Below are 24,916 nucleotides of genomic sequence, written 5' to 3'. Positions count from 1 at the left end.
GTAGCAGCAATGCCGGAAGCAGGAAGAGGAGATGCGGGAGTAGCCTTTTGGCCAGCTAATTCCATGAGAGTAGTGTTGATACCTTTGATACGGGAAATAAGGTCTTCTTGGACTGTGGTGACATGGGAGATGGCGCTGTACAGGAGTTCTAAATACACTCCGTGTTGGTTAACAACGGAGCGGAGTCCCTCTGGGTCAGCTGGGTCCGGGGAGTGGCCAGTTCGTTCTGTCATGATAATGTGGGGGGTGGAACCCAGATGCTGTAACCCAGAACAAGGACAGGTGAGTTTAGAGGTAAGAAGAGTTTTATTGTTTCTCCAGATGTGTAGTTGTTCGTGGCTGGTGGTGACGTGGACGAGCCTGATGGCGTGGCTGGAGGGCTTAATGCGGTTGGCGTAGGCTGTGGTTTCTTGTAGGCTTCTGTGTAGCTGAGAGGATGATCCACGCTGACTTCACTCTTGGGTGGTTGAAGATCCTGAGACAAGGAGCAGAGGTTTAGAGCGAGAACGAAGCATAACATAAAGTTTCTGAGCATGACTTGGACCAGGGCTAGTCACCATAAGGGGTAACGAACTGGCGATGAACTGTGGAGAGGAGTCTCCTTTTAAGCAGCAGCAGCAGATGATGATGAGAGTGGAGTCAGCTGGTGGCAATCAGGCAGAGAAGCAGGCAGAGCTGGGAGGGGGAGGAGTCAGACAGGCAACATGACATTAACAGGTTAAAAAAGAAGCGCTTTATTTCCAATTCAAAAGCGATGGGTATCCCAGCAAGAATCCATCAAACCAGAAAGTTTCTGTCTTTTTCTGAGAATACATTAGACTGAAATGGACGTAAAGAAATGCTGAGAGCAACAACATTAACATGATAATGTTGGCTAAAAGGTATAAATTTGATCAGTAAGTAAACAATCGATTTTGATCAATATTTCAGTTTCTCTTCCTGTTGTTCTCTCTGTCTTTTTATGAACTAATAAGGTGCACTGAAAAGCCTAAATCTGTTTCAAAAAATGCCTTATACATAGGATTAGTTCTGGTTTACTGATGTCAAACTCTAACCCTTCAGCTCCAAAAGAACACTCTATGTGAATTCAGAGGCTCAACGGTTCATAATTCTTAGGCTCTTTTCCCCAAAATGCAGGTTCAGCTGACAATGATGAAATAATAAGACGCCAAGACCCGATACGGGTAAAACACTTTAAAGCATAAATAATAAAGACAAATTCTATCAAGTTCAAATTCCATTCAAGGCTTTCTTTTGAGCTTGGTGCTCCTTTTATCAGTTGTAGCTTGCAATCCGGTTTGCATTCACAGCTTCACAAACATTTTCGATGGTTCTTCTCCAGAGCGGTCGGTCAGTAACCAATTCTTTCCATTGATCTAAAACTCTTCCTGACTTCAGAATACTTTTACAAGTGTCCTTATATCTAACAGGACAAATACCATTGTCAAGTTCACCGTAGAGGAGGGATTTTACAGGACGATTGTTATCCATTCTAGATACATGACCAAGCCAGCGCAAACGGCTTTTAACTAAGGTGATTTCAATATCCTCAGCATTCGCTCGCTGTAACACCTCTTCGTTACTTATGTAGTCGCTCCACTTTATCCTCAGATGACGCTGTTGGACTGTCTGAAGCTGATTGATGTTATGTCGGTACAGTGTCCAGGTTTCGGAACCTGTAAGTAATGGCGTCAAGCATTGGGTATAAACTTTCAGGTTTGTCGAGGGTGTGAATCATGGGAACCGAAAACACGTTGACATAACCGACCGTACGCAGATGATACAGCTTATGTAGGTTTGACTAGTTCCTCTTTTACTGAACAGTCGCTGGTAACGATGCTCCCGAGGTATTTGAAACGGTTTACATTTTTGATTGGCTTGCCATCGATGAAAAACTGCTCTTCCGGACCAATGCACATAGTTTCAGTCTTTGGGATATTGATAGAGAGACCCATTCGTTTGCCATGTCGTTGTATGCCGTTAGCAATGTCTGCAGACCAAGTGAGGGGTCGCTAAAGATAGCGATGTCATCAGCGTACTGTGCTTCCCTGATAAAGTTAGTAAAGGTTTTGGTTTTGGCTTTCAATCTCTTTAAATCAAAGAGATCACCATCGTAGCGGAATCTGATTTTGATACTGAATTGTTGGCTAATATTTTTGTATGCAAGTAAAAGAAGCACAGATACCATACAGTGTGGGTGCTAACTTGCATCCCTGTTTCACACCACTGTTATATTCAAACGATTCGGTCAGGACTCCATCGACAATAAGACGGGCATTAACTTGAGAATAAATACTTAGAATCAGCCTGACGAACTTTGGTGGACAGCCGAGCTTACCCAAGATTTTAAAGAGAAAGTCCCTGTTTACGGTGTCGAAAGCCTTGGTAAAATCAACAAAAACAATGTACATATTTTGACGTTGTTCTTTAGCTTTTTCCATAAGTTGTCTGAGAGTAAAGATTCCATCAATGGTACTTCTGTTTTCACGATATCCGGATTGTGACTTGGGATAAACCCAGTCACAGAGAATGCTGCTAGTTATTGGACTGCAGCTTATCACCACTGCCTAACGTTAAACCTGTGTTCCTGTCAGGGTAAAAGACAGATGCACACCATGTAGAGCTGGATAAAACTTTGTGTTTGCTCTAATTCGCTTAAGGTAGTTGACAGAGGACATTATTTCACGTTTTACCAATGGAACAAGTTAAACTGGCATTTTTGTTAGAACTCTCGCATCTGATGTTCAGGATAGAAATCAAAGTCTTGTCATTCTATTTTATTTCATCCATCAACCGTTGGGATATTATTACCAGCAATCAAAGCGGCCCAATTGAAACCTTTTTGCTCCATGAGAAATGCATGTTCTCTTCTACAACATCCATTCAATCTTGCTTGGGGGAATTTTAGAAAAAGAGGAATTTCATTAAAAAGATGGGGAAGAATATTATTCAAACGCAGAGAGGCTGATTAAACTTTAATGGTGAGCCAACAGCCTCTCTCCAGCAGTGGCCTCAACAGGTCTTAATCCCCAGCGGCTGACCAAACAAATGCCTTGATTGAAATGAAACATGGTTGAAAGAGGAGAAGAAGTATTGACTTCTTGCAGAGTCCCTCTCTGTGAATTCAAGATGCCGACTGTATTTGGAATCAATAGGATTCTCCAGTGGATTTTTATTTATTTTATTTTTTTTCATGGTGAATGGACAGGATGATCAAAATGTTTGGAGGCAGATCATTTTTCAGTCGGAGAGCTCATTAAGATGTAGTTAATATTTTCATCAGAGCTCATCAATCCACTATTCATAGCTCAGAAGAAGACAACAGACGCGACTGAGCTTCTAAAAGTCGGTTCTTGATTGTGAGCTCATGAAGAATCCCATGAGGACAGGAATGATACAAGTATTGATGCTGAAGAAACTTACAAGCACACAGAGTCATGGTTTTCATAGCACTTCCTTCTTCAGGCCATTATTTTTGAAGTTTGCAGTTTCTATGGGTGGATTCAGACTTGAAAAGTTTGTCGGTCCGGACCAAGCCCACTTAATTTGGTCTGGATCGAGTCCTGCACCTTGCATTTGGTCTGTATTTAGACTTCCGTCAACCGGACTTTCCTGTTTTAAAGCAAAGCTTGTAAATAAAGCCACATCATTAAAGATCTCTGCAGTCATTGACCAGGAATTAGGGGGGAGAGACAGAAATGATGGAAGTCCTGCATTTTGCAGTCCTTGTTGGGATAGTTCACCGACTCAAACTTTATATTTTGCTGATCAATTAAGACGGCAAAGAAAGGTACGCTGAGAAGTGTGTATAGATATAGATTGTTGGGAAAATGGTGAGAAGCAATGTCTATCACGTTAAAAGTTGTTTAAATGAGCCTGCATTCATCAGACCACAATTCAGTGAGTTGCCGTGTCTCATTGTTGCTCCGTTACTCTGCTTACATCCCATAATACTCGGCTACGGTGGCTGTTTTGGTCCAGTTGTTCAGATCCCAGCACAGAGCGTATTCAGACTGAGGAAACTCAGAGCAAACCTCCATAGATGGGTCCGGGGGCGGTTCCAGAGTCCACTTGGGTGCATTCGGACTAAAAATGTGTTTCAGATTATGGAAGGAGACCAACTCTGGTTCACTTTAAGCGAACCAACCAAATGTGTCCGGTCTGAATACATCCTAAAAGTACATCTCATTTCTTGGTTTCACCAATTTCTTTGGCTTTATGTTCCCCGTTTAGATCGGCCTTGTGCTTCTTCACAGTCACATCAAAGTCTCGGTTGGCCTGCCTTATTTTTATGGAACCTGTCGATGCCAGAATCCGTATAACTCAGCATCCATGTGGTCTGACGTGTGCACTTCGGGTTATTTCTTTGATGTTCTTGATGAGTTGTGAGTGTGATACGAGTTAAGATGGACAGACTCTAAACTGCCACCATCAGCCCTCAAATTTAGGGACAATGACAAGGGGGTGAAGACAGTTTATGCCCATGGTTATGGTTGAGGATGAGCACATATATTCCAATTCCTCTAGGTTTCTAAGATCCCAAACCTCGTCGTAAAATCCTTTTTCTAAGAAGCCAGAGTTCTAGCTCATTAAAGTCCCACTCCGATCATTTTTTTATCTGTTATCAAAGTGTTCCCAGTGGCCTTTTAATGAATATTAAGTCATTTTCAGCCTAAAATAATAATAAAAAAGACTGTGTCGTTTTCTAGGACATAATTTCTGCAAAGTGACAGGAGTTCAGAAATTCACTTCTTAATTGTAGGCGGGACTGTTGGCGCTGAGTGTGCCTCCCTCCATTTCCCATCATTTCTTGGTTTATACTCTCTTCTGCTAGCTTACAGTCCCTCACACCCCCAACCTGACATTATCGGTGCAAGAAAAATGAAATCAGAGCCATCCAGTCGTACAGTTTTTATTTTTTTTTTTTTTTTTTTTTTTTTTAAACTTGTCCTGTCCAACAGCTAGGCAAACAGATGAGAGCTGAGGGCCTCTTGTGTTGGACATATTTTATTTTAACAAGAGGGGTTATTCATCTTCAGACAAACCAAAGGTATGTCTGAATAAACCCCTTTTGTAATTGAGGCCAAACTTTATTAGTTTCAATCATGTTTGAAAATCTTTGGTGTTGGACCGGACGGAAAAGGAAAGAGGGGAAGAAGAGAGAGGGACGTTAGAGAGAGGGGGGGGTAGGAGGGTGATAATAGGAGGGGAAGGGGGGTAAGACCATGAAGCAGCATAGAGCAGACATGTTTACTGGTTGTTTATCATTATGGTACGGTTCAAATGTAGTACAAAAAGGGCGGGGCCTGTTCACACACACTCAAATATTATCAACACACCAGTGTCCAGTCGTACAGTTTAGATTCAGATTCCAGCTCAGACAAGGAAAACAAAAACGCTCATGAATCTATCAGAATAGAGCTCCTGAGTCATGATGATTTGAATAAAGAAATACTCAGAAATGCAGTTTTACTTTTAATTTCCGTCATATATGTCCTCCATCATGAGAAAAAATGCCACAAGAACATTTGAAAAACACAATTTTCATTGGAGGAGCTCTTTAATATCTCTCATTGTCCCAGACTTTGTGGGTCCAGCCCAGAGTTCAGGTGCATCTTCACTCCTGCTTAAACAAAGTGGGATGTTTGATGGAACAAACAGCTCAGTGCATAAATACTGACGGTGAGAAGCTTTAGGCTCTCCTGTGATGTTTCTGTTTCCCCCTAATGGGCTGGTGGTCACACTGACCTCAGCTCAGAGTGGACTAAGCTCCCTGCTCCTGTGTTCTGGATAGGGTTCTGACATAAAACCGGGTCGCCTTTACCTGCTTGGTTGTGCAGAACTCATCAGTGGAGATGGCCCCACCTGCTGGATGGACCAAGTGCAGTCTGAGGACACCTCCATGGTCTGATCCAAACAAACAGCCCCTTACCTGGATAGAAGTTCTTGTCAGTGGGAGAACTTTCAGGTGTGAAACCCTGACGGTAAATTGCTTCTCTTGTCACTTTTTACCTGAATGTTTTCCAGCTCCTCATCTCAACATTTACATTGAATCGGCATTAAACCGCTCTTCCCTCGACTTTGTGCCCTCTAAATAATCAGCTTGTAAACAAGCTGCAGAGCTCCTTTCTCCTCCTCCAGCTCACACCTCCTCTTTTTCTGATATATTTCCTTTTCCATCTTTTTGTGCAAAAACCGGCAGCGCAGCTCCCGAGCTCGACGGCTGAACCCGCACAGCAGAATTTGAATTCATTGAGGGATTCTTGGGCTGCAAGGCTTGTAAGATAATTCTGTTAACAAAAGGTATCCTTAGATGGAATTAAATATTTATCTGCTCTATGAATAACAATTGGTGAGGGATGGGAGAAGCGGTGTTTACTTTCCCAGGGCTGGTGAGGAGGACCGATTCTGTTTTACATCCTGCCTCAGTGAGTAGATTACAGGGGGGGGGGGGGGGGGGGTAAGAGGAAACCTGGGGGTGCAGGCGGTCATTATCCGTGGTGTGCAGTCGAGTTCCAGCTCTGATTGTAAGGAAAAGAAGACAAGTTTCTTGAAACTCAGCAGGGACCCTGCTTGACGTCCGACCCGAGGTTTGGCTCCTACTGCTTGTTTGTATGGGGGGGGGGATCATCTGTTTGATCTATGGACTCTCACAACTAAAGGCCCGTTTTTTTTCTGAGAAATCTCTTCTGCAGTGAACACATCATTTCAATAAACTTTAAAGTAGCTAAAACATTGGCTTTTCAATCAAAAAAATTAAAAAAGTTAAATTAAAGTCCAGATGATGCAGGAAAATGACCGGATTCTCCAAAAAGTTGTGCTCTAACACGAGAAACTGAGAGTTTTATGGCAGTTTTTGCAGCCAGGAGTGTCACAAAGTTTTTATTTTTTATTTTTTTTTTAGGGGCGCAAATAGTTTTCACACAAAAAACAAGCAGGTTTTGCATAGAACACATTTGACAGGAAAATTACCTCTGAATAATCTACCACAAACAAACAGAAGGTGGGCCCAAACTTTTACTTAGCTGCATCAAACTATAACATTAAAAAAACAGGAACCAGGGAAAACGATTCTGTTTCTCACTTGTCGTGAATCGACTTGTTTGTTTTTGAGTCTTTGGTCAAATAAAATCTCCAGGAGGCTCAGCAGGAGTTCACTGGTCCTTTGCGGACTCCTCTGTGGGTCCAAATGTGTTCTTTAAGCTGCAGAGGCCGCATGGCTCCCGGCCTCACTGAGCGGAGCTGGCAGAGCCTGGAAACACTGGTTAAGCAAATTGGTATTTAACTGGAAACTCGGCGGCCTCCGAGCGCTGCATTATTCATCACGTAGACAAGAAAGTAGCGCTGCATACATCCCTTCAGCAGCTTCAGCAGCAGCAGCAGCAGCTTCAGCTGCAGCAGCAGAGGCAGAGGCAGCATCCTCCAGAGCGGAGAGGGAAAGAGGGAGAGTGGAGGCGGACAGATATATAGGGCAGAGAAATAAAACAAGCCGGTCCGCAAGGAGCGAATCCCCAAACAGAAGCCCCAGCTCTCCACACACTCCCATCCATCCAGCCTCCTCACACACCAATTATCAGTTTCTCTGTCAGTTTGTTTCAGCTGAAAGGGACTGCTGGGAAGAGGAATTTGCTTTTTAATCAAAGTGGCCCAGCAGCCTAATTTCCAGCTTTTCATGCAGCCTGTTTAGCATTTCTTCCGCTGTATTGGAGCCCAAATGCAGAAAAGGAAAAACAGCTAGAGGGTTTGAATGTTTGCCTTTGGAATTCTGCAAATGAGAATGACACAAATCTAATGACAAATGAAAGAGTCCGATGCGTTTTTAATTGTGCGTAATTTTGCCAGAAAACTCTAATGTTTTAGAGCAAAAAAATCCTTATTTATGATTAAAATCCTAGATTTTTTTAATGAAACACCATCCAAATGCCTTTTTTACAGCATCATTTCTCCAAACCGCAAGCAAAAACGAGAGAAAACCCCGTCTCCACCCCACCATCAATAAATTTAATTTCATTAAAATTGTACTGAAACTAAACGCTGAAGTTTAGCCGGTGTCCGTCCGAGGAAACGGGTCTTCATCTTGCTGCAGCTCTTCGTTTCGGGCATCCTGTCAGTTTTTAAAATGCATTATTGATGAGACATGACTGGAGAAGCCCGAAACGGCGCGCTTCTTTGAACATATTTCTCTGAATTAAGTGGAAGTTAGTTTTTATATCTTCTTTTTGCAGTCGCTTTTTAAAATAGCGAATTAGATTGACTGCTGGTTGCATTTAGAGGTTGCGGATTTTTTATTTCACTCCAGGTTTTGCAGAATAAAACATTCAAAGTGTCATTTGACCAAAACCGCTAAAATTGTAGCCAAAACAGTGAAGCTCTTAAAATATCTGTGCGTAAAGGCGCAAAAAATGCCCCTCAGACAAGAAAGATGTGCAAAAAAACGCCTGCGAATTATTAATTAATGCGTAAACAGACACGAACTAACAAGAATAAATCAGCGTTGTTAATTTTTGAAATCCTAAATTGGAATTTAGAGTTAAGTTATTTTTCTAAACGGATCTACAGACGCCAAAGCGGCGCGCCTTGGCGCACGCCTCGGTCCAGGTGCGCGCGCCCTGAAATCAAACGATTCTACTTCCAAATAAAGGAGGTACATATTAACGTCCCAATAATTATTTTATAATTGGAATTTACGAAAAGGTTGTGAGTCGTGTTATCCTCGCAAATACGACGCTGTCTGACCCGCGCATGAATATTTAGATGAAGAATGCGCTTTGCATTATTAATAGGAACTGGAATCGTTTATTTAAAGAGAAGCTTGACACAAAGAAGTCAAACTAGAGTTTCTGTTGTAAATCGGTTGTATCGATAATGAGCTATAAATCCCTGAAAGTTTCCAGGTTTTATTTTGGGAAACATTTATTATATGGTTTATTAATTTCATCAGCGAGGTGGGAAATGGAGAAAAAGATCTGGTTTGTTCTCATAAACTCTCCCTCATCTTCCGGGGTGAGCTGAAAAAGGCTTTCCCAGGGTCTGGGATTCCTCCTGCGTGAGTATTGATATTTCTGCTACGATGTTGTTGTGCTGTTCATAATTCATGACATCCATAACATTTTCTCTGCGTCTGGGCTGTATTCATAAAGCTGCATCCTGCAGCACTTTAGTGCAAACATCCATAAACCACGCACACATTAATCATTAGACTTTGATTCTCATTATCAAAACACTGATTGGTATTGAGGGGTTGAACTTTTTTAATAATAATTATATTTTTTTGTGTTTTTTTTTTTTTTAGCAAACTGTTTTTTTGCTCTGAATTTGAATAAAAAAGGTTCCACAGTTTTCTGTCTTTAAGAACACAAACATTTGAATTTATCTAAGCAACCAGGAGGAGCCACACAGTGAGAGCACGTGTCCAGTTTGTCATTTGATGTCAATTAGACCTCCATCTCCAAAAGGGCTTCACAGAAAACCAGTTGGGAAAAGGACTGACACCCCCATTTTCAGACTGAATCCACTTAAGAACTGACCTTTAAATGAACATTTACCGCCCCTCTCTGATGAGGACATTAATAGAGAAAATTAAGCCCAAAGTGCATTTGAGTTGATTTTTATTCATTCAAATTGAATCAGGAGCAGGAGAAAAAAAAAGCCATTGAGAAAGATCATGGTTGGAATGTAGAAAACACAATGGGCGGGGCCACAATCTCCCCGCTCTGCTCCATTCTGATGCAGACAAATGGATCCATGAACGTCTTTGTTTTCCAGGTCTGAGCTGGAATCTGGATCAGAACTGGACGGCTGGATGGATCTGATGCTGCTGCTGTTTTTGTTGAACCACTAATGTTAGGTTGGGGGTGTGAGGGGCTGTAAGCACCCAGAAGACTGTGTAAACAGATGGATGATGGGAAGTGGAGACAGGCTTACTCCACACCAAGAGTCCCGCCCACAATTTTGAGGTGAATTTCTAATGCGCTCCAAAAGCTATGTCTAGAAAACAACCTCAGATGTGTTTGTGCATGTGTGTTTTAGACATGGAAGGATCTTATTATACATGAAAAGGACTAGAACCTGACCCCAGGACTGTAATGTTTTCTGCCTGTTTGTCTCAACAGATTTTCTCACTTTTATTAAAGAAACAGCTGTTTAGCAAAGCTCCAAACACATGCATCATCGTGTAAACTATAAATGTGTTCAAACTCTGACATTCCTTAACGTGTGCAGGAGGAAGACTGTGGCGGTCAGCTGACGGCCAATCAGGATAGCCCTTTCTCGACGATGCTGATGTTTGAAAACCATTCTAGCACTACAAACATCTTCAGTTTCATCGTGTCTCTAAAGATTAAAAAGAAAGAGGTTTGAGGAAATGTGCTCCAATTTCTAAGGCGCACCAGAAAGCGTCATTTCCACATTCTCACGCTGTACCTAGAGAGGCCACCCTTCTAATTGGGGGGGGGGGGTCATTTTCCCACCATGGGCTTGATTTTTTTCCTAATTTTTGAATCAGCTTTGACATTCATTGCAGTAAATTCACTACAGACTGTACTGTTTAAAACAAAAGCTTTTTTTAATCTTGGTGAGCAACAACAGCAACGTTGTTGAGTTTATGGGACCTGGCTGCAGACACGATGGCGTCTGACAATATCGACTGGAAGTGGAAATTCTGCAACTTACCCAAACCCAAAAGTGTTCCGAAAAATCTTTTATTATAACTTTAAGCAGGAAAAACCAAACTGTTCTGGTCAGCAGTTCATATAAAGGTTTTCTGGGGGATTTGGGGGACTTCCGGTTTCGGTGGTTGTTGTTTGCAGCCATGTCTTCATGGCAATTTCTGGTGACTTTATGTAAATGCTCCATCAAATTTGGCTCATTTACCATGAAGGAAAATGTTTTTAAAAATATAAAATGTTTGCACACACACCCCCGACCGCCCCTCATTATTATCCCAACAATGCAGACTAATGAGGCCTGGAGAAGAGCGGTGCGTCCGCCGCTGCTCCCTCCACCCATTAGGCCTCATAAGTCGGCGTTTGATCACCGCCTTGCCCGCCCCTGATGCTCATTAGACCTGATTAGCTATACAATGTTCCTAATTACTGCCACCATGTTTTAATTACCACCTCATGAGCATCACGCCGTCATCCCGTTTCCTGTTTCAAACCCTGCTTCCTGGCTGTTTGATGCAGCTCTCCATGTGAGCAGCAGCAGGCAGGTGCCGTCCCCTCCGTGTTGGAGAAGTTTTTCATCACGCTTTAGTTGCATGAAGGCCCCCCCTGCACCTTTGAGCCTGCTTTGTGCGTCTTGCTGTGAGTCTGTCAGCACAAACTTTGTGTCTTTGCAATGTTACGCTGATGGGTCAATCCCACTGAGCACACAATAAACACTGCTGCAAAAAAGCAAATCAGAGCTCAGTCAGTCTCACACACGTTTCCTTCTTAATCCCTGACACACACACACACACACACACACACACACACACACACACACACATCTCCCGCCCCTCAGTCTGGTCCCGTTCCAGCCATGCTGTCAATATGCAGCTGGTTGCCTCATTCAGCACTGCAACAGGGCTGTGGAGTGTGTTTGTGTGTGTGCAAACCGGCGGTGGCGGTGGTGGTGATGGGGGGGTTGTGTTTGCATTTTTGTGTGTGTCTGAGAGAGAAAGCCATAGTAGTGTAACAGAGAGTTGATTCTCCAAGGCCCCAGCGCTGCACTCAAGACTCTGAGCTTCATTAAAATTTCATTGCTGCTGCGCTCGGCCAAGGTCTATTTATGAAAATGCGCTTCCCCGCTTCATGGAAAACACAAGGCAGAGGAGTGGATGGAGTAATCTGAAAGGGAGTGGGATTAACAGCATCCCACTGCTTATTCCTCAGGATTCTGGTCCCTGCGGGGGGGCTCGGGTGCCAGCATGAGACCCTGCTGGGTCCACGGTGTGCCGGCGAGGGACCAAAAACCCTGCCGACCACTTTCCAGTTGACTTGATGTTCATTTCTTCCCCCGGTGCAGAATGAGACCCGGCTGTGCGTTTTCAAACCAGAACGGGTCGTGCACTGAGCTTCTGCTGATGTACTCTGTTCCTAAAGCGTTTTCTGTGGAGATGCACAGAGAGGGAATCTGTTCGTACAAATGAAGGTGCGCTGGGACCCATGGGGAACCCGAATGAAAGCATAGAAACAAAAAAATGTTTACCTGGAGGATGTAGTTCAATACGAATGAGAGCCAACGTGGCTTCTCTGGAAATAAATGGAACCTGGAGTCCATCCTGTGTCATCTTGGCTTTGGTTAACAACCACAACAGTCAGGGGACTAAAGGTTACATCCATATGAAACAGATAAAACTCCCATTAAATGGCTTTTCCATGTTTAGTGTGTCTGTGTGTGCGTGGAGGAGATTCTCCTGAGGAGCCGTTTGGTTCACTTTTGAGTTTGTACTTCTATCTCATAAATAAGTCGCACTTCATTTCACTGTTTGCATGATATTTTTTTGTCGCAAGAAACTGACAACGATAAGTCTGCTCTGTATGAGTTAAGCTTTGAACACCGGAGATGACGCCTACATAACACGCTCATTAACACCTCCACCATCAACGTGATCGGTGTGAATCAGCTGATTCTTTGCATCGACATGCAGAATTAACATAAAGCAGTTGAGGAGTTATGGCAGTTGAAAGAATGTCAACACTGGAGGGAACGCCTGGGTGTTAAAGGGTTAAAGAACCTGATTAGCAAAGAGCGGAAAAGGTGACGGCAAAGAAAACAGTAGTGAGAAAGTGGTGTAAAAAATAGCGATCGATAAAAATAAGCAGCCCAAACTCCCATCTCCTCCACAATCCTGAGTTCAGGTGAGCGGCGCTCATAAAACCTTTCACCCAGGGGTCACTAATGAACTAATTAAGAAGGATAAACATGGAGAACCACAAAGTCAACTGGAAACGTGTTCACGCAGTAGCCCACTCAGCTGGGGGGGGGGGTCACTTGGCTTTTAACAACTCTTATATAATCAAGCTTCATTTCTAAAGACGGAATAATCACTTTGGCCACGCCCCCAGCACAATTTCATTGGTTACTGTGCTACAGTCAGACTGGGATTGGCTGATGCTGACACCTGAGAAAATAAACGTCATTGAACTTCAGTTTCTTTGCAGTTTGTCAGCGGCTGACATCAGCTCAGAGTCGGCCGGAGGCGACACTGCGGACGGCGCCATGAGTGAATTCACGTCACTGTGGCGGCACATTCTTGTACAAAACATCAACACTTTTAAAGCACCTAAAGAGATTCTACTGTGAGGATTGTGCAGTTTAGCTTGGTTTTTGGTTATGTTTTGAGTCACTTCAGGTTTGTGCTAATAATCCTCCACAGCTGTTTTCATTTCTGTTATTTGTCCTCAGACTATAAAATAAATGTCTGGTTTTCATTGTCAGCTCATCTGTTCTGCTTTGTCATGATTTTTTTTGTCTCTGTGGGTTTTGTTCGGTTTAAGATTATTTATTGCGTATTTAAGTTTCTGCCACCAGGCCGAGTCTCCTGTATTTTGGGTCCTACACCCCCAGTTCCTCCATCTACTGTATGGCTACAGTTTATTAAAATCTAGTCTTGAAAATATGTATTTATTTTGCAAATAATACATTCAAGTATCTCTGTGTTTATATTTCAACTATAGTTTCATTGTTCCGTTTTTTTAGAATTTAAGTTCTTACCTTTAAAACCAGATAAGTGTCAGAAACTGTTGTGCAGGCTAATTGGAGCAAAGACTCAGAATGAGAAATCCTTTCTTTTCATAGACTGGCATGGTGACTCTGCTGCAGCTGAGATTCAATTCAATTCAATTCAATTTTATTTGTATAGCCCAAAATCACAACAACAGTCGTCTCGATGGGCTTCGAAGTAAAACATGAAATCAAAAGGATCACGAATACAAAGAGTTCAATAGGAAAATACTAAAATGAACTAACAAACTGACTAAGCTATACTGGCATCCCTGCCCTTAGACCCCCCTTCGCGGTAAGGAAAAACTCCCAAAAAAACCGGATTCCGGAAAAACGAAGAAACCTCAGGGGTGTCCACATGAAGGAGGGATCCTCCCCCAGGACGGACAGGCGATTTACCAGAACTCAAAGACAAGAATTTACTTATCTAAATCTACAACTACACATTTAAAGTCCAGCAGACGAGCTTCATCCAGCCGTGGTTTGGGGGGACAGTCAAAGGCGCGAGTCGAGCCGGAGACAGGAACCACAGCCAGGTGTAGGAGCAGGAGCAGAGACGAGGTAAACGGTCAGGAACTGGAGCACGGATGAAACAACTGGAGTCTGGAAGCACTCCCAATCCCCAGGAGGGGAGAGGAAAAGAGGGACAATACATGAATCGCACTGCACCAAACAGAGGCATGGAGAACTAAATGATGAATTATGATCAAGAATAGAGGAGAGGAAGGGTAGAAGTAAAAACAGGAAAGAGGACAGAACCCCAGAGCACCATAGTTACCCCAGCTTCAACTTCTAGCAGCCTTTTAAAAGAAATAGTTATTATTAAGTTTAATTTAAACAAATTAACATTAAGTTAAATAATCTCTGAATACTAACTAGTCTGACAATAATCCTCTCCACAGAGGAATGTTTTAAGTCTAACTTTGAATGTAGAAACTGAGTCGGCCTCTCTTACATGAGCTGGGAGTTTATTCCATAAGACAGGGGCTTGGTGGCTAAACGCTCTACCTCCAACCGTACTTTGACTAATTCTAGGAACCACAAGCAGTCCTGCATTTTGCGAACGAACTGTTCTTATTGGATGGTAGGGGACTATGAGGTCCTTAATATAGGACGGGGCCATTCCATGTAAGGCCTTAAAGGTTAACAGGAGGATCTTGAACTTGATTCTGGAATCAACTGGGAGCCAATGGAGCGAAACTAACACAGGAGTGATGTGATCTCTTCTGCTAGTTCCTGCTAACAATCTAGCTGCTGCGTTCTGAACAAGCTGGAGACTTCTTAAGGAACTCTTAGGACATGCTGCTAACAAGGAGTTACAGTAATCCAGCCTCGACGTAACAAATGCATGGATGAGTTTTTCAGCATCACTCTTAGAAAGTATATTTCTGATCTTAGCAATATTCCGCAGGTGAAAAAAGGCAGTTTTACATGCCTGAGATATGTGAGCCTTAAATGATAAATCCTGGTCAAATAAAACCCCAAGGTTTCTAACTGTGGAATTGGGGGCTATACTTATGCCATCCAGGGAGACTATCTGAGCAGACAGAGTATCTCTGAGGTTTTTAGGACCTAGTATAATGACCTCAGTTTTTTCTGGGTTCAAGAGGAGGTAATTAATTGTCATCCAGGTCTTGATGTCTCTGAGGCAGGCGTTCAGTTTCTCTATCTGGTCATTCTGGTCAGGCTTCATGGATAAATACAACTGCGTATCGTCGGCATAACAATGGAAATTAATGCTGTGTTTCCTGATTATGTTTCCTAGGGGTAGCATATAAAGCGTAAACAGGATGGGTCCTAAAACTGAGCCCTGTGGGACTCCATAGTTGACTCGAGTGCACTGAGAGGAATGGCCATTTACATTAACGAACTGATACCTATCGGACAGATAGGATTTAAACCACTGGAGAGCAGATCCTCTAATCCCTATGTCCTGCTCTAATCTATGGAGTAAAATACCGTGGTCGATAGTGTCAAAGGCTGCACTGAGGTCCAACAGGACCAGAATAGAATGTAGTCCCTTTTCTGAGGCCAATAACAAGTCATTAGAGACTCTAACTAGTGCAGTTTCCGTACTGTGGTGGGGTCTAAACCCCGACTGAAGTCTTCAAAGAGGCTGTTGTCCTGTAGGTGGCAGTAAAGCTGCTTAACTACAACTCTTTCTAGGATTTTAGAAATAAAGGGCAGGTTTGATATCGGTCTATAGTTGGCCAAGATGCTAGGATCCAAACTGGGCTTTTTCAGAAGAGGTTTAACAACTGCATATTTAAAAGACTGTGGCATGTAACCCGTTTCCAGAGAGGCATTTATCATTGTTAATATGGGATCATTAATTAGGGGAAAAGTTTCTTTAAAAAGTCTAGTGGGAATTGGGTCTAACAGACACGTTGAGGATTTGGAGGACGTAATAATTGATGCTATTTCCACTTGATCCACAATTTTTTTTTTCTTTTTTTTTTTTTTTTCGTATACTTTATTTATCCCTCAATGGGGAAATTCTTCTCCGCATTTGACCCATCCCCTGGGGGAGCGGTGAGCTGCAACTGAACTGCGCTCGGGAGGCAGTAGCGTTAAGGGCCTTGCCTAAGGACCCTCACTGAGTCAATAGTGAAGCAGTCTAATGTTACAGAGGTTTCTATGGATGCCTCCATTTCTACCGCTTCAGCCTGCTCTGGGCTGATAGTAGGAATAACTTGATTTAACTTATGTCTAATATTTGAGATTTTACTGTTGAAAAATGTAAGAAAATCATCAGAGCTGAGAGAAACAGGAACATGTGGTTCTACTGAGCTCTGACTGTGAGTTAATTTAGCAATAGTGCTAAAAAGAAATCTTGGGTTGTTTCCATTCTCTGATATTAAGGTTGAATAGTACTGGCTTCTAGCTCTACGCAGAGCTTTTTTATAATTTAATAGGCTATGTTTCCAGATATCCAGAGACTGCTCTGAACCGGAGCGGCGCCATTCTCTTTCCAATTTACGGGTTTCTTGTTTAAGAGAACGAGTTTCAGCGTTAAACCACGGTGCTACTCGGTTTTGTCTGACGAACTTAGGTTTCAAGGGGGCAACAACATCGAGTGTACTCCTGACGGCTTGTAAGGCATCATTAACAAAGTGGTCATTTATACTAGGACTGATGCCATGGGAGCTGGTCTCAGAGTATTTTCTCAGAATATCACTAAGTACTGGCTGAACTGTGTGTTTAAACTCAGACACAGAACGGTCAGTTAAGGTTCTTCTAAGCTGTTTCTTAGTCACTGGGGCAGAAGGATGTTCCAGTGTAACCTGGATGATGGCAGACAGTAATCAGTGCTTGAAGGACAGCCACAGTTGAAAAAGTGGAGGATGAGAAGCATAGACCTATGAAAGAATACTCACTTCTAAGGTGATCTCATGAACGATGACTTGAGAAACTGAAGAGTTGCTGTACAGGAGGAAACTGAGAAACTTCAAAGGTTGGAGACGTCTATGGGGAGATCTGGCAGGAGGCTGGAAGTGATTGACAGGATACACTGAAAATCAGATCCAGTTCCAGGGGAGGGGAGACAGGGGAGGAGATCCAAGAGGAGGAATCTGCTGGCTGGTCCAAGATCACAGTTGATGCAGAGATATAGAAAGGGGGTAGTACAAAATGTGTTCAGAAAGAAAACAGATTCCAAAAACTGAATGAAAAGCAGATAAGAAAGCAAATGTGTGCGTGTTGGGGGGGGGGGGGGGGGGGGGTGTCATGACTTGACATAGCCATGATGGAGTCACCAACTTCTGTGATTTAATGCCTGACAAGTTTAAAACTTTCAGTCTGTTTTAGCTTGTCTAGGACAACCTCCTTATTCTTCCCGTTCTAAAGCAATCTGTGAGGCGCTCCTCTTCTTGTCTGATCTTACAGGTCGGTACAACGCTCCTCCCCTTTCCCGTTCTGAGGCAGCCTGCAGGATTGTCCTCTTCTTGTCTGTTCTTAGGTGGTCTGCAGAAGGCTTCTTCCTCATGTAAAGTGATCTGCAAGGCACTCCTCTTCTTGTATTTTCTTTGGAGGTCTGCCGGATAGTCCTTCTCTTTCCTGTTCTGAAGCAATCTGTGAGACACTCCTCTTCTTGTCTGATCTGCTTTGGTCTTCAGGAAACTCGTCTTCCTGTCTGTTCTCAGGGGGTCTTCAGGATGCTCCTTCTCCTATTTTATAAGCACATCTCCTCTTATTGTCTGGGAATTCATGGAAAGCCTCTTTTTCTACTTTTTGTTAGGGTTTACAACTTTTTTTATTGTCCTGATCTTTTATTTTGACATCAATTGTCTCTCACACTCAAAATCTATCTGTGACTTTGTAAACCAACAAACGATGTCCTACCTTCTGCGTATGACCTGAATCCAATGTGTTTGATCCATCAAGACCAAAAATCAATAGATTCATCCATCCAGTTAGAAAAAGATGGGAGGTGGACCAGGACTGGACAGTTCTAGTCAAAGGTTTGGCCAAATAAATCTGTATGAGGAGGCTGCAGTTCATAAGAAACCTCACTGCCTTTGAAATCTGTAGTATAAACAATTATCAGTATAGGTGAGTTTATCTCGTAAAAATGCCTAAGTCTGTTCATTAAGCTGCTTTAACAGCTTTCTTTCTTTTTCTTTTGTTGTGTTTTTTATTTTTGTCCCTTTATTTCAGGAAAACTTGATCCATCGCTCACAGTGAATACACACTCAATTATATACAACGTATAGGCCTCAACTGGAGAGCCATTAGACCATTACACTTTGATGAAGCCGTGTTCTGCTCTTAGACCAACATGTCAGCCACTGTCTGCAAGAAAAAAACAACAAACATAAATAAATGTCTGTAAAAAAAAGAAAAAAAAGACAAACTCTTTCTCTTTCAAATATGACAACAGTGGGTTTTTTTTAAACTGGCTGAAACATTTTAGGCATCAAAGAAAAACAGTATGAGGGGTTTGTTAAATTATAGTGCCAAAAAGTATTTTTCTTTATTTAGATGTTGATCATAAAGGTTTTAGTAAACAAAAAAGTTCCTAAGAGTGTCAGACAACAATTTTTTAATTGATTGAGACTGAGCTCATGATTTATGCTTCCATCAATAACATCTATCAAGCAGCCCCATACCATTACACCACCGTCGCCGTGTTTGACGGACTTTTTTAGGTATTATTTGGAGTGCCCATATTTAGGGACTCCTTCCATCCAGAAAGTTCCTCTGGTGTCTCATCAGAACATCAGTCCAGATGTTCTTCTGTCTTCTTGTTGCTCAAAAGTGTCTGGATCCTCCATGTTTGTCCAAAAGTGTCTTCACGCCCGTTAGATCATGGAGCTGGCCAGTGGGGCTCCAGGTTTGTCCATCTTCCTCTGCTTCTTTGAGGACCTCCTGGATGAGTTCTCCTCGTGTTCTTGGACTTATTTTGGGCACTCGCTCCTGGAAGGTTCTCCTTTGTTCTGTTTTCCCCATCCCTGGATGATGGATTAACAGCATCTTCACATGTTTTGATTAAAACAGGTCTATTCTTACATTTTTGAGTTGACAGACAGCTTATGTGGGTGATTTGCTGCCTCAGCAGTAATCTGGTCAAATTGAACGAGGAGAAAACGTTTCAAAGACTCGTTTTAGGTGCAGTTCTGTCATAATTTTACGGGAGGGTGTAAAATTTACAATGTGATTTTGATACAAATTTTATTTCATGATTGAGGTCATTTGAGGGAGAGAAATGTGCCAAAGAAAGAAAATCAGGAAAGTCTTGCCTGGATAAAAAAATATTTAAAAAAGTAAAAACCAGCTCTCGACTTTACTTATCTGTTGACATTTTTTAAACGATCTCAGTCAAAGTTGTGACATAAATTATGCTGTCAGACAAATATGAAATATTAATAATTTACAGATCAAAATAGTCATTTGGTCAATTTTAGTGTAATTTGGAAGAATAAAAATACTCCTGACTAATGCAGATGTGTCCTCTGGAGAGAACATTTCTAAACCTGAATAATATCAACCACTGCATCCTAAACTCATTTTGGTTTGTACAGATGACATTTAGAGCTTTTCAAATGTTAAGGGCGGGGCTCTGGGAATTGTAGTTTACTGGATTTCATTAAAAAAAATTGGACTCAATTTGGTTGTCGGGGAAAAGAAACCCTGCAGCGTCCTTTTCTGAGTGTCTTCCTCTCACATTTCCAGCCTTCCATTCCATAAAGTGGATTTCAGGCGTTCCTGTTTTTGCGTTTATTTGGAATCTTTTCCCTGTTTTTCTCTGATGACGCGCTGTTGACGCGCTGATGCCGCGCGGAGGCCCCTCCTGCATGGCGAAGCTGCTTTAAGGGCCAGGATTGGGTTTCTCCGGGGGGGATCGGGGGCCGAGCTTCTGTTGTACGACACATAAATGCAGCTTCTTAGCAAACACGCCTGAAAATCAATAGTATCATAACAGCTGGTATTTATTATTCATCCAGCACAAGTTTATGGATGAAAACTCCAGCTGAGCTGCAGAAACTTCCAAGATTTGTCAATGTGAGAATAAACCAATTTCCCCTTCAGATTATAGGATTTTAAAGTTAATTCATTTTGCTTAGTTTTCCTTCTGCTTAGGTGATTGTCTGAAATATTATGATTTCGTATGTAAATCCGAAACAAGAGAGAACATCTATTTATTTTCATGCAACATTTTATGAGTTGTAAATTTGTAAACGGGTAAAATGATTCAACAATTTTTTTTAACTGCAAAAAAAAACAAAAGAAAATTAGGTTTTCATACATTAGAAAGACAAATAGAAAGATTCTAAAATATAAGTGATTAATAAATTAAATATCTGCAGTCATCTGAAGGCTGCACGTGACCAAAAAAAGTAATTTTACTTTGTGACTAAATGTTTACAAGACATATTTAGTACATAAAAAATATTTTTTAATCAGTTTTTAACGCAAGTAGAAAATCTATTTAATATCTAAATGAATTATTTAAATTAAAATGAATTGATTAAAAATAAATACATCTTATAAGTAGGTATTGATGTTTTTAAAAATGTGTTAAAGACAGAATTTTCAAAAGCTGTTTTTTTTTGAGCTGTTTTGCAACTTTTCTTTTTTTTAAGTTATGTTTTCTAAAATGTTTCGGCAAAAGAAAATGAGGTCAAAAGTAAAAACCCGCCACATAAGAAACTCTTTTTCCTGGGATGTTCCAGAACCTTTAGTTTTAGTTAATCCTTTTATTTTTATTTTTTCAGGTCTTTTCCAAAACTTTCTTTTAAAACTCAATGTCAGTTTCTAAACGAAGCCAAACTTTATCAAACATGTTCGTTTTTATTTGGGAAATTCTTAAATAAAATCTTGGGGAATTTTGTTCCTGAACTGCACCTTTGGGAGGTGAGGAGGCGCGTGAGGAGGCGCACGAGCGGCGGGCTGCAGCCGTGTTCTCCTCAGACCCGCAGCGATCAATACTCCTCTCACTCAAGTATCAAATCCTGTTCATCACCGCTGAAGCAGCTTTCAGACGGAGCTCCTTCATCTCCGTCCTGCTCGAGTTTCACAGCAGCAGCTGCGCGCGCCACCAGCGGAGCCCCCCCCCCCCCCCCCCCCCCCTACCCTCAAAATAAAAATATACAGAATAAATATAAAATAAAAGCAAAAGCTCAGCAGGTCAAACGTGCACGGTTTTATTTCAGCTTCTGTCGCTTACAGACACATTAAAGCACACTTTCACAAAGGAAACACGTTTGTCTTCATGTCCAAAATAAATAAAATAAATAAATAAAGATGACATAAAGGAAGAAAAAAAAGCTCATCGGAACGTTTTCTGCAAATAAATAAGGCCGACGGTCTCCCCGCATCGGAGTATCTACAAAGTGCGCTCCACAGATGTGCACGAAGAGGGGAGGCCCGCGACTCATGAGTAATACTATCAGAATCTGATTGTCAGAGCATCATTGCAGTGAGATTTACACACAAGTGAGTCTATAGGCCTAATTCACCAGAGGAACAAAAATCTCCACAAGTGCGTGTTTGGATCTGGAAATCACAACGAACGTGAAACACTAATGAGGTAGACGCACAGCCAAGAGCGTGCGCGCGTGTGTTCGTGCGTGTTTGTGTGTAGTTGTTTTTTTGTATTGCGGTGCGTTTTGGATACTTTTTGCGCGCAGAAAAAGCGCCCCGCTTCTCCCGTTAACAGTAAACCATGCAGTGAATCTGACGAATTCTGGACCCTCCCCCCCCCCCATTTTAAAACAACATTTGGGTCGGACTCACCCTCCCTCCCCCAAAAATGAAGGGAATGGAATAAAAGAACCTGGGAACAAAAAAAGTAAAAACTGATGACATTTGCATTTGGATGAGTTTTTCCACACGGAGGTGCGTCATATTTAAACATCTGTACACTGATAAATATAAAAAAGCTATCCCGGCTAAAGAGGACAATGGTCATCATTAATTCCCATCCCTTTCCGTCATTATTATTCTTATTTTTTGTACAAGATTTGCCACATCCGTCTGTTTTCCTGCCGCGCCGCTTCGGTTCTGGACAGTCAGGTTCCAGGTGGGGAAAACGCCGCTCCGGTTTCCCGTTTTCTCTGCGGCTGCGTGGCGGAACCATCTGTCCAACCAAGAAAAAGTCTTCGGGCGCCCCGTGTCCAAACAGCTTTTCCGAAAAGCTGTTGCATTGGACAGTGACAAGTGGAGAATACTCTTTTTTCGTGCTCAGAAGAGAAGGGAAGAGGAAACACTGCTGCGAGCGTCGCTCCGCTGCTGCTCAAAGCCAGAAAGTTTCGCATCGATTTCATCCCAAAATTCTTCAAGATATATTAGTTTTTATATCTGAGGAAGTTAAGCGTGCCTTTTTCTGGACTCGAGGGGTGTGGAGGTGCGCACCGGTGCGTCCGGGCGCAGCGGCGCGCCTTTTGCCGAGCGCGCGGTAGCAGCTTGTCTCTGATTGGTCTCTATGGAAACGGGCTGCGGCCCTTCGGTGTCCTAGTGCGTGGCAGAGAACTTCATTCGTTTCTGCTTTTGCCTCTGATTGCAGAACCAAACCCGGACCACGTTCTTCTTCAGGTCCAGCTTCTCCGCGATAGCGGCGATCTTCTCCGAGGACGGCCGCGGCTGCACGGCAAAGTACGCCTCCAGGGAGCGCTTCTCCGGCGCGGCGATGGACGTGCGTTTCCGCTTCTTGTCGCCGCCGTTAAAGATCTCGGGCTTGGACATCTTCTCCCGCTGCGCGCGCTCGGCCTCCTCCAGCCAGGCCTCGAGGATCGGCTTCAGGGCCACCATGTTGTTGTGCGACAGCGTCAGGGATTCGAACCGGCAGATGGTGCTCTGACTCAGACACCCCACGCCGGGGATCTTGAGGTTGGCCAGAGCGGCCCCCACGTCGGCCTGAGTCACCCCCAGTTTGATCCGCCTCTGCTTGAACCTCTCGGCGAAGGACTCCAGCTCCCGGGGATCCGGCTCCGCGTCCCCGCCTGAACCCCCCAGGGAGCCGTGCGAGCCCAGGCCGTGCGGGTGCATGTTCATGGACTGCGTGTGGTGGTGGTGGTGCTGCATGTGGTTGATAGCGGACATGTGCGCGTGCGCGGTGTGCGAGGCGGTGGAGCAGACGTCGGATCCAGGCATGCCCCCCAGCGAGATGCCCGGCGTGAGGTGGTCCAGCAGGTCGCCCTCCAGGCCCTGTGCCGGCTGGTGGTGCGCCGGGTGGTGGTGCGAGGTGAGCACGGACGGGTGGTGCAGGTGCGCCGACGAGGAGGTGGGGGTGCAGGTCATGCTGGTCATGGTCGTCATGGTGTGATAGGTGGCGTCCGGCTTGAAGGGGTGGCTCTTCTGCGCCACGATGTCCACGGCGGCCAAAGCCTCGGCTCTCTGCAGCAGCGTCTCATCGAAGCCCGCGAAGATGTTTCCCTGAAGCTACAGCAGAGCAGAGGGAGGAGGTCAGAGGAGCAAACCGATGGAACCAAACTTTGAACCAAACATACTCAGTGGCACCAAACTTCAGGACTTTTGTCAAAACTTCTGACACAAAACCCGTTTTTGAAATAAATGAAACCATGTTTAGATAATTGTTATCATCACCAAAAATTATTTTCAAGCAACTTTAGAATCAGTTTGTAGTTTGTTTGTTTTTTCTTTTGTTGACGTCAGAACTTCCCTGGCAGCGGTCTGGACCGCGTCTCCCCCCCATGAGCGCTCGTGCGTCCGCGCGCGGGAGGATGTTCATTTCATTTTAATATTTACGATCTCCTGAATAATTTCTGCGCACAATTGAAACGAGACGGCTTTGAATATGAATGGGACAATATCAGAGGATGCGCAGCCTCTCCTCCTCTTCCTCCCTCATCCCTCGCTGAGGAGGCGGCCTCTGAGGCGCGTATGTGCCTCTTTTTCTTTCATCTTCAGTTTCACAGTTTTAGTGCATTTCCTAAACAATTTCAGTCAATTGAAGATTTTTTTTTCTATTTATGTTATACTGTAACGAATAACTTGTGACATTTTTTTCTGCAGAAAATAAATTTCTCCTGTCATTTCTTTGGAGTTTGGACATCCTTCAGCTGTCGCTGACGCGCGCCTCGATTAAAAACTTTCGGATTGCAGATATTTAGTGATAGTTCCATCATTATTCCAACGGTTTTCTGCTGCTGGAGTTGTTCTGCCGGACTCACCGACGGCGTGGGCAGACACGCTCTGCGGATGGCCTCCGAGCTGGAGTGCAGAGGCGTGTACTTGGGCTCGTGCAGGATGGGGTGCATGCTGAAAGGCTGCTTGCTGTTCATCGACATCATGATTGCAGAGGTAAGGGAGGGTCGCTGTCCGTCTTCCTCGTTCGGATCCGTTTTGGTTGATTTTTCCAGAAGAAACGCCTTCAGAGAGGAACCGGCCGCTCACACAGAGGAGGAGCTTCACAAGGAGAATTAAAAAAAAAATCAGAAGGGAGAAGTAACTCCGAGACTCCTGCGGATCCTCTGCCTCCTTCTCGCCTGCAAACGACTCCTATAGTAAAGATGATCCTCGCCTCAGGCGCCTATATTGGACCACTTGCTTGCAGGCTACTCCTCATTGGAGGAGCGTCACTGATTTCTGTCAGATGTCTGCACCAATCAGATGGAGATGCCCGGCTTTAGACGCGCCCCCACGCGCGCCGAAGACTGTCTTGAGAGGAGCAACAAGGAAGGGCGCGTGGGGGAACAACTTATGCTGAAAAATCATTTTCTGCCTCCAACAATGTGTATAAATGGAGCGA

At 43.4% G+C, this 24,916-nt stretch overlaps 1 protein-coding gene across 1 annotated transcript; it reads right to left on the bottom strand.

Annotated features, from left to right (window-relative positions):
- Positions 1-21,334: 21,334 nt before the first annotated feature.
- pou4f4 (POU class 4 homeobox 4) lies at positions 21,335-24,673 on the bottom strand. Its single transcript, XM_004076809.5, has 2 exons — positions 24,339-24,673; positions 21,335-23,586 (listed from the first exon to the last, which is right to left on the bottom strand). Exons 1-2 carry the CDS (start codon positions 24,456-24,458, stop codon positions 22,660-22,662), a joined length of 1,047 nt encoding a protein of 348 aa, XP_004076857.1. The 5' UTR covers positions 24,459-24,673; the 3' UTR covers positions 21,335-22,659.
- Between the last annotated feature and the right edge of the window lie 243 nt (positions 24,674-24,916).

This window comes from Oryzias latipes, chromosome 14 (genome assembly GCF_053564925.1).
Source record: "Oryzias latipes strain Hd-rR chromosome 14, Olatipes_Hd-rR_3.1".
Lineage (NCBI taxonomy): Eukaryota > Metazoa > Chordata > Actinopteri > Beloniformes > Adrianichthyidae > Oryzias > Oryzias latipes.
Note: the sequence above shows the minus strand (reverse complement) of the source record. Positions and strands in the feature narration are given on the sequence as shown.